The sequence below is a fragment of the Oryzias melastigma genome, linkage group LG18 (genome assembly GCF_002922805.2).
Source record: "Oryzias melastigma strain HK-1 linkage group LG18, ASM292280v2, whole genome shotgun sequence".
Lineage (NCBI taxonomy): Eukaryota > Metazoa > Chordata > Actinopteri > Beloniformes > Adrianichthyidae > Oryzias > Oryzias melastigma.
This window is the reverse complement of record NC_050529.1, coordinates 11659300-11668953: the sequence shown is the minus strand read 5'-3', so window position 1 is coordinate 11668953 and position 9654 is coordinate 11659300. Positions and strand designations below refer to the sequence as shown.

Here is a 9654-nt window from a genome sequence, read left to right as displayed (position 1 = left end):
TTTGCAATCCAGGGACCACAAGTAAGAAATTCCCTTCTTCCACATTAGGAGGTTGCCTATCACTACCTTTTTTGTCAATCCCTATATATCGTATGTTTGAAATTGAGATAATTTATTTCCCAGATTGCAACTGGCATGCTGTTAAACTGTCAACTTGAAAATAGTCATGGGGTAATTTTTATCTTAACTGAGCATTTTCTAAATGTTAAAAACGGCTGTAAATTTGCTCACGGTTGAAAATAAACACAATTTAATTCATTCTGTTGGGTTTTTTATGGCACTGAGATTAACTGTCATCTAAAACCACAATTTATTGGATGTTATTAATCATTATGTTAATTGATTCTTAATATTTTATTGATTCTGTGTTTGATATATTGAATTAAGTTGTTTAATTTTTGATGGTAGTGAGTTGGCAACACGGACAATTCAAACCAAATAGAGAAGTTGCTGCAAAATCCTCAAAAAATGCATTTAAACAGTTTTTAATTATACTTTTTTGTAATAGGACAAAATTAACTTCACAAAAGAACATGTCCTTGTGTCTTGGTTGTTGCTAAAATAAAAACGATTTGCACATGCATTGATTTATATACTATATTACTTTTTTATGTGCCAGCCTGTTCAGCACTAAATTGAGTTATGTTGTTTGTCGTTAATACAAGTTGTCAAGTAGTAGTAGAAAGCTGAAAAGAGAACCCTTTTAATACCATAAACACAAGTATTTTGTTTATTCTATTACTGATTTAAGCTTTGCTGGACAAAAAGTACATAATTAGCAAGATGCAATTAAAAAAAAGGTTATGGGTAACACTCTGTGTTAGTACTAGCTACCACTAGCTCTTAGCTTCACGAAATATAATCAAATCAAATTACCAGCAGCGTTGTTTAGTTTTGTCTAATAATTCTGGATACTGTAAAAGTACTGAATGTTTAGCCCTAATTAGCATACCTAGCTTTTATTTAAAAAAAAAAATAAAAAACAGGAGCAAATTTACCACGTTTACATGCTAGCATTGGCTTTTGGCTTCACATAGCTATCATAAAATCTAAAATAAACAATCAGCCAACATGTTAACAAATCATGTTGAAGCTAAAACTGTATCTTTATTTGTTACAACGCTGTTACTAACACAACTAATTTTCATAGTATTAGTAGTGTCTTTAGCCTTATTAGCATGTATTTAGCTAGCTACAGTTTTAGTTCTGGTGGAGAAAAATGGTGAATGCTGCACACTTGCATAGATTTTTCTATCTTTTACCAAGATTTTATGCCGAATTACTCATGTACAAACTTAAACATTCTGGATGTTGGCAGAGCTGCAGTGCACGATGCTGATGGGGCTTCAATGTCTTGCCCAGGAAAGACGGGAACCAAACACGCAACCTTTCTGTCAAAGTGTCACTTCACTAGTTTTGTAGGTAATTCAATACATTTTAAAGCTAAAAGTATATTGGCATCCAAAGCATCAAAAATATATTTACTTGTAGGATAACGTTTCTATGCTTTTTGACTTGAAGAGAAAATACAGTTAATTCTAAAGTTTTTCATTTTTTTTTAACTTTCCTAGAGTTTCATATTTTTCATGCCTATTCTGCATGGTGGGAGTTGGAGACTTTGGCAATGTGGCTGAGCTAAACTATACTTGCCACTCTCGTCTACTGGTTTGCGGGACAGACCGCCCTTGGGAGTCAGAGTAGTACATTAAGTTGATAGAAATTTGGCAGAGAAAATTGGAGACATGGTTTTGCTTAAAAGACTGCATTAAAAAATAATCCAACCAAAATAGGAGAACAAGACTGAAGTTTCAGTTTTATTTGATTTTCTTGTGGGAATTGCTTCTCTCTTATCTTGAAAAAAAAAAATAAAAAAAAAAACGCTACTAGGTGTTGTTTAGGATATTTCATCACTTCCTTACGTCTAAACTGTTCCAAATGAGTTAATGTTTAACTAACATAGTAGCTCATCACATTTTTTCTTCATAGTAAATGTAAAAGAAGAAAAGAGCTGACGTAAAAGTGCACTGATGAGTTGAAAAAGAAAGGAAAAATTATTCAAATTAGAAGTATTAGTATTTTAGAATGGTGTTGCATTGGCTGTTTCTCATTGTTTCTACCTGCAATGTGAAAGCTGGCACCACATGAAGGCCAAGCACAGTTCTGATATTGTGTTGCATGTTTTTTCTGATAATCCGTTTGGATAATGTAGATCTGCACAGTTTAATATGAGGTGACGGAAAATTCCATCACAACAAACTGACTCGCCCTTGAGTTTTTGTCTTGTTTTTTGTCCTTTGATATGAAGTGCTCTTTGAAATCTAACACACCCACACATAGAATGAATCCTCATCCTGGTGTCCTGTTAAAGTACACACTCTCAAACCACTCCCACTCCCATGAATGAAGTAGTTTCTTTTAGACACATGTGACCTCGTACTTTTATACAGGCGTAATGGTGCAATAAAGGTACAACGGAACTTCATCCTAATTCCGCCCCTACTTTGTTGTTGTAATGCCACAAAGACCAGGTTTGTAACTCTTATCAGTGTCAGATAAACAAATATGGAAAATGCAGCAAAACACCAACATTAATGCTAGCAACTTTAACAAAAGACAGAAACCAAACACACACATGCAGAATTTGCACCGTTCTTTGCAAATTGAGTCTCCTTCCAGACAAAAGTCTCCGTGACTTTGGCTTAAAAGTACTCTATATCTCTATCTTTTTTTTTTTTTTAGTTTTGAAGCTGAAAGCCCTTAAGCTCCATCAGTGTTCATCTGTCATTTATGACTTCACCTTTTAATTGAAACATTTTGAGTGATTTCTGAGCTGAGATATTATATAGTTGGTCTTAGGAAATCATAAAGTATCAAACTCCTATTGAACTTTATTTGCAACCACAAAAGAAGATTCATGAGCTCATGTGCGCCCTCTACATTGAGACAGAACTTCTGTCTGTCTCACCTACTGTCTTGTCAGTACAGCTTCATGTCCGATTCAAACGCAAGTATTAGGTGATACACAAATGTGAAATATATAATCTGTGTCTACAAGAACTGAAACCATTTTATAAAGTGTTAAGCAATAGAATATTTAAAAAATTCCCAGTTTTTTTGTGCTTTTCGGCAATCAAAAAACTTCTTATTTCCTCAAACTGCCACGTAGCATTAAGTCGCAGCTTTCTCCGATTCCAGTATAGTTATTTTTAAAAACAATGAATGCTCATTTAAAAGTGACAGAGTGCCATATTGTGTGACTGTACAACCCCAGCAGTGTGTGAGAAAACCATTTCTGTGGTGGGGGTGGACAAACCTCTGGAGGGAAGGACATGGCCGGCACATTCATGGAGCCTCGATTCCAGCTTGAGCGAGGACATCTGGTCGCTGGACTTGTTTTTCCGAACATCTCAGCTGACAAGAGTTCTCTTAATTGTCGCACGCTTGACTTCTATTTGGCCGGCGTTTGTGCAAGTGTGTTCCTTTTCAGCGTATGGCGGCGGGGATGCGCTTCGCTGCAACGTTAATCAAGTCTGTAGGGATTTTTTTTTTTTTTGATTTACCGTTTGTTTTTCGTTGGAGGTTTTCTGTTTCGTTCCTTGTGTTTTTCCTTATTTAATGCAGTGAATCCCCTTGTGTATATCACTTTCCCGCATTAGTAGATTTGACTACTTTCTCAGAAACACTGGAAACATCTTCAGTTTCAATCAATCCCGATTTTTGAGAAAATTGTCTGAATCAGGAAAATTTTACAAATGGTCCAACATTTGCTGACCTTAAACAGACCTTTCTGCTGTATCTGCGCTACTCGACGGAACATTAATTAGAGTGCATGTCATTGCATGAACCCTCAGAGATGTAAGCGAGCGTGGCAGGGTTGATTAGAAAGATTTAGACCAGATTGGATTTGTCTTCTCAAAGAAGAGCTGACAGCTTCACACAGGAAGCTGCTGCAGGTTTTTTGCTTTAACTGCTAAGCAACACTTTGTTTTTCCGCTATTGTAGTGACGGAGACGTCAGGTCCTCCAAACCCACATCCCCCACTCTGCTTTAGCACGCGCTCGTGACAGGCTGTTTATGGGAACAGCTGAAGGCTCCTGTGCTCGTGCACCTTTGAGTTTCCTGGACTTGCTGGTGATCCAAGGCTCTTACACCAAAAAGAACCCATGCAGAATTTTTGAAATATCACATTTTTTTTATATATATAATTTGTTTCTTCCAATACTTGTAACTATTGACTGTTTATGAGAACTGGACTGAGTAAGTGTGACATCACCCACTGAAAAATAGAATGTTTACACATTTTGTTCAATAAAAACTCAAAAACTTACATTTTTTTGTGTCGTATTAGTTTTTAGCAGACTGTTTATCATGTAATTTGACTGAGATGAAGATCAGAACACATTTTATGACAAATTCATGCAAAAATTCAAGCAAAATTCAAGCAATCCCAAAGGATTCACAGACTTTTTCTTGCAACTGTACTTCTATTGAAGCATTGAATTGGTCAGTTTATAGCTTGAACAAAAAGAAATACCATGGAAAAAAAATGAGGATGACACAAGAACATGTTAACTTACTGGTTACTTGGGTTGTCTGATCCAGCGTGGCGACAAATGGCAAAATAGTAATCAGTTTTTAATGGGTTATATCACACTCAGTCAATACGTACAACCATTTGCTTTGACTTTCCCTCTGTGTTCTTAGCATAAAGCAAAACAAAATGTGTGTATTTTTTGTTTGTGTAAAAAATCTGTAGCTTTCAAGGATCGCTGTCCTACTTATTTTACCCTGTAGCCTTGGTTTATACACTTCTAATTATATTTATATGTGACAGAAAATACACAATGATAAAAGTGAATATAGCAGTTTTTATTCGTTTTTCCATTACACTTAAGTAGCACTTCAATGTGGGCGGGCTCACTGTAGCAAAGCGGGAAAACATCTCCTGGTGTGAGGCAGGAATGAAGCCACTGGGTGTCCCGTCGGGGTCTGTGACCTGTCCTCACCCAGACATGTCTTTGTTGACTCCACGCTACTGGAAATGAAACGTAAACTATTCTATCGGACGGGTTTATTTGAGCAGTTAATGCCCAGGTGAAGACTTCACACTGGACTTGAAACTGCTGCTCCTTTGGGAGTTGTGTTCCCTTAAATGAGCTGTGACCATCGAGAAAATCATCAACATGAACAGCAGGTAGCACCCCCCCGTTTTGAGTTGTGTTTTTTTTTCTCAATGAGCCATGAATACATGGTTTTAGGGTAGTTTTTTGGTCAAATGGCAAAAATAAGGAATAAATGCATACAAATTCTAGTTACTGAGTTTCTTGGCAAACTGGGCTTTCTGCAAGTAACTTGTTTCATTCGGCAAGTCAAAGTTACGTTCCTGTTTTGATGTTTCTCAGGTCGGCGTGTGGGCCACTGATGGCGAGGCCGTGTTCATCAGAGAGTTCACTCTGATTCGGAGAGATCCTGAAGAAGGTCTCCATGACGGCCACAAACAAGAAGACCCGGTAAAGTCCCCAAAAATCCCCCAAAGAAACTCTCCGTACCCTGTTATGCCATTTGTGAGTTTTTCCTGCCTCTGTTTTCAACATGAACTTACTCCACCACCTTCATTTCCTTGTCTTTGAAAGAAAAAAAGTAGTGCAGAAAATAGATGGATGCGTTGGAAAACGTCTCGATCAGCCAATAAATCTCTTCCAGTGTGTTTATGTAGCTCAGCGCAGCAGAAAAGTGTCTGTGTCACACCTCGGTAATGAATGCGAGTGATAAACGATTGTGGGAGATGAGGTGTGATGTGACTGCAGGCTGACTTAGCTTGATGCGAAACAGGGCAGTTCATGCAAACAGCCTCGTTTAACACTCACAGCTTAACTGAGGGCGCCTTTTTTTTTCATTGCTCAACTTCAACCTCGTCTCGCCCAACAAGGAGGCAGAAATTCAGCTCACGTCTCATCCAGATGTTTGGTTGTGTTTACTGTTAATGCAGTAATAAAAAAATCAGATTTTTCTGCACATTTAACCAGATTTAAAGACCAACTTTGATTAGATTTTGATCTATTTTAAAAGCGTTTCCAGAGGTCTTTTAAGTATGATTATGCCATTTTAGTCCAAATCAAAAAACATTTTCCAGAATCTAGTTTCTGCAGAGCAGCAGTAGTTCAAAATTTACCTAGAGCAGCCCCGCCCCCCCTTTTCCTTCTTATTGCTTGAATTTTCTATACAGTTGCTAGAAAAAGTATGTGAATCCTTTGGGATTACTTGGATATCTGCACGAATTTGTCAGAAAATATGTTCTGATCTTCATCTAAGTCACATGACAGTCCTCTTAAAATAATACAACTTCAACGTTATTGCTGCCAAAAGAGGGTCAACCAGTTATTAAATCGAGGGACCACATACTTTTTCAACCCTACACTTTGAATGTTTACAGATTTTGTTAAAAAAAAACAAATTTCTTTTGTGTCGTTAACAGATGTTTTAACACTGTAAAAATCTTCACTACACACTTTAGGCACTTTTCTCAACATTTTCACTCTTTTGTCTCTAGTTTTAACTCTCAAAGTTGAAAACTTTAATAAAAAATAAGTCCAGTATCATAGAATGAAAACAAAGATCTGATCGTGATCAGAGGAAAGCGGAATTAAAACAATGTAAAGCTAGCATACACAGATTTGAATGAAAGAAAGCTGGATTGTATCTTCTTTTCTTGTCTGGTTAAGCCAGTTGCTTCAGTCAGTAAATATTTGAAATAAAACCATGAGTCAAAATAAAAAGAAAGTTGTGAATTAAGAGGAAACTTAAATGTTTTTAAACCTCCCCGGGATTGCTTGGTCAATAAAAAGGTAATTAAAGGTCACTACAAGCAGACATAAACAAACCAGACTTTAATAAAAAGCTACACTTTTTTTTCAACTTTCTTAAAATAATTCAAGAGTAAGAAAGAGAGGAAACATTAGTGTCAGAAAACCCATGCTTTTGATTCAGTTGATGTGTTTTGGGCTAAAAACTTTTCAGACAAATAAGAAAAAAGTTAAAATAAATGAAATAATTTGAAAGAGTACTATAATAACATTTAGCAATAGTAGTCTAGAGGCTGCTAGATGACTTTTATAGTGAAAAAAAGTCTACAATGTGCCCCAAATTTAAACAATTCTGCAAAGAACATTTAACAGAAATTCTTCTCAGCCTCTTGCAGACTAAGGAGTCAGTCTCAGCACTTGATTGCAGTCATTAGGTTTATTGGGCAATTGCCTTCTCGCATAGGGCCGTGCAGTTTTTGTTCCTGCATGCCTTTTTTTGCAGCACCTCATCTCATTACCGAGATTAGGTAATTTTTTTTGATTGCGTTACCACAGATGTAACGCAGCAGTGCTTTAAATGTAATGTGCTCTGTGTGTCTTTAAGAGGCGTAAATTCAAGCAGATTTTAGACTGTTTTCAGAGAGTTATCAGAGTTTTCTTTAACTGAAAAGTCTTGTACCCCCCCTTAAAACGTCATCCCAGCTCCCAACGACTGTCTCTGTCTGCGTGTGTGTGTTTTTATTCTCTTTTTTTATGTCGGCAGCATGGAAAAATCATTACAAACTCTATTAGGAGTCAATACTTTAAGCTCTGTGGTACATGGTTACAGGGCTGTAGTTAGAAACCACAAACGGCTGTCTCTGCAGCATTTGGATTTCATATTTGCAGTCAAGCGGCAGTGTGATTTATGATGCACTGACCTCAAACAAATCTTAAAGTTGGCATCATCCAGTGTGTAGTTTTTATGTTTTTTTCCTCAAACCAGCATCATGCAAAAGATTTATTTCCCGCCCCAGCATCTTTGTTCAAAAAAGACTTTTTATGGGTTTCAATGCGACAAATTTGGTTGCAAAAACGACCTGCCATGAACACGCAGGTGCTTTGCTTGTGAATGGAGAACTGGCTTTCTCTTTTGCGTGGGTCCATTTTCAGGCAATCTCCTGTACCTTTCACCTTATCTCCCATGAGAAGCCCCAGATGAATTGTTCTCTGTAAAGTAAAGTGTTTTTCCTGGCAGCCCCAGTCAAAGCTACTTCCACATAACTGAGCTGTCTTAGTAATTTGTCTCATGTTCCCCATGTGATGGCAAACGTGTTCTAAAGAGCTCCGATAATGTCAGCATCCATAAACAGACATAAAGTAAGTATATTTTAGGACAGAAGTTCCTGCTTTCAAGTATGAGGGAGGTCTGATGCCTCAAAACTGAGCCCCCAAAGGCTGAAGTGAGTCCGTGTGAAGCAGGACTGAACGAATAAGTAAAGATGACCACAAATGAGACTCGTAAATCATTCAACCTTTAGTTTTTACCACAATTTTCTTAAGTCTTATTCCAGGATTTTACAAACATGCCACATATTTAATAGCCAGCAATAAACTGATCTTTCAAATTTGACCTTTTTCTGAGATTTTACAGCCTAACGGAGAGAATATTAGAAAATGAGACATAAAGAGAAGAAAACTTGTATTTAAAGTGACCAAAAGGAAAAAAAAAAATCAGTTTTTAGTTTTTTTTACTCCACTGACTGCAGTCTACATGGAAACACAACATTTATTTGGCCTAGCAACAACTCTATAACCTCTAATGGTTGTATTCAGACTGGAAAAGTCTGTTGGTGTGGATTGAGTCCTAAACCTGTCATCAAACGGACATTTCTGATTCAAACCAAAGCTTGCAAACAAACCCATGTGACTAAATATCTCTTCAGTGATTGGCCAGGAATTATGAGGGCGGGCAAAGCAACAAGAGCGGGAACCAGTCTGGCCATTCTCCTCTGACCTCTGGCATCAAAAAGGCATTTCTGCCCACAGAAGTGCTGCTCACTGGATATTTTCTCTTATTCTGACCACTCTCTGTAAATCCTAGAGATGGTTGTGGGTTAAAATCCCAGTAGATCAGCAGTTTCTGAAACACCATGCCACGTTCAAAGTCACTTCAATCACCTCTCTTCTCCATTCTGATGCTCAGTTTGAACTGCAGCAGATAGTCTTGACCACGTCTACATGCCCAAATACCACCCAAAAGGCCTTTGAGGGGCCAAAAGTACAGGTAATGTGATAAGTCAGAGGAGTTGATGGGACGTTTTTCAAGTGAGCTTTGTTGTTTTCTATGTTTGTCTCTTTTTTTGCCTTATTGTCTTTAAAAGATGGTAATTGGTAACCATGAGTTGCAGAAGAGTACATCATGTAGACTGATGTTCTGAATTATGTGTGTGAACTGTAGACGGTCTAGGAAGAGTCAAGTTTGTCACCCGTTGTTAACAAGCTAATATTCAAATTTACAAAAATTAAATGATTAAAATGAACACTCCGAATGTATTTGAATACTAAGTATGATAACCAGTTGACGACAGTTTTTAGATTTTTTTCTGCATAGGTTAAATCAGTTTTCTCGTTTGTTAAAACCTTCCTTGCGGCCCGGATTGCTGCCTTTGCTGCTTCAGGCCAAATGTTGTGCTTAAAAACACCCCAAACAACCAGGATATTATGGGTTGTGTGGCTAAAGGGTTGTTAATAACAGTCATTAGAGGCTCTTTGTAGTAACGGAGGGCGTTACTCTTTGCCAGTCCCTGCATGTTTGAGAGATTGGTGATTACATCCTCCTGCTGTTTTCTGACTGTTTTTTTGCATTCAG

The 9654-nt window shown here is 37.4% G+C and overlaps 1 protein-coding gene across 1 annotated transcript in view; it reads left to right on the top strand.

Annotated features, from left to right (window-relative positions):
* adamtsl3 (ADAMTS-like 3) overlaps positions 1-9654 on the top strand; it is a 112572-nt gene that overhangs the window by 41209 nt on the left and 61709 nt on the right. The window contains exon 2 of the mRNA XM_024288323.2: positions 5403-5510. Within this exon, the coding sequence (XP_024144091.1) occupies positions 5403-5510 (108 nt within the window). The remainder of the gene's footprint in view (positions 1-5402; positions 5511-9654) is intronic.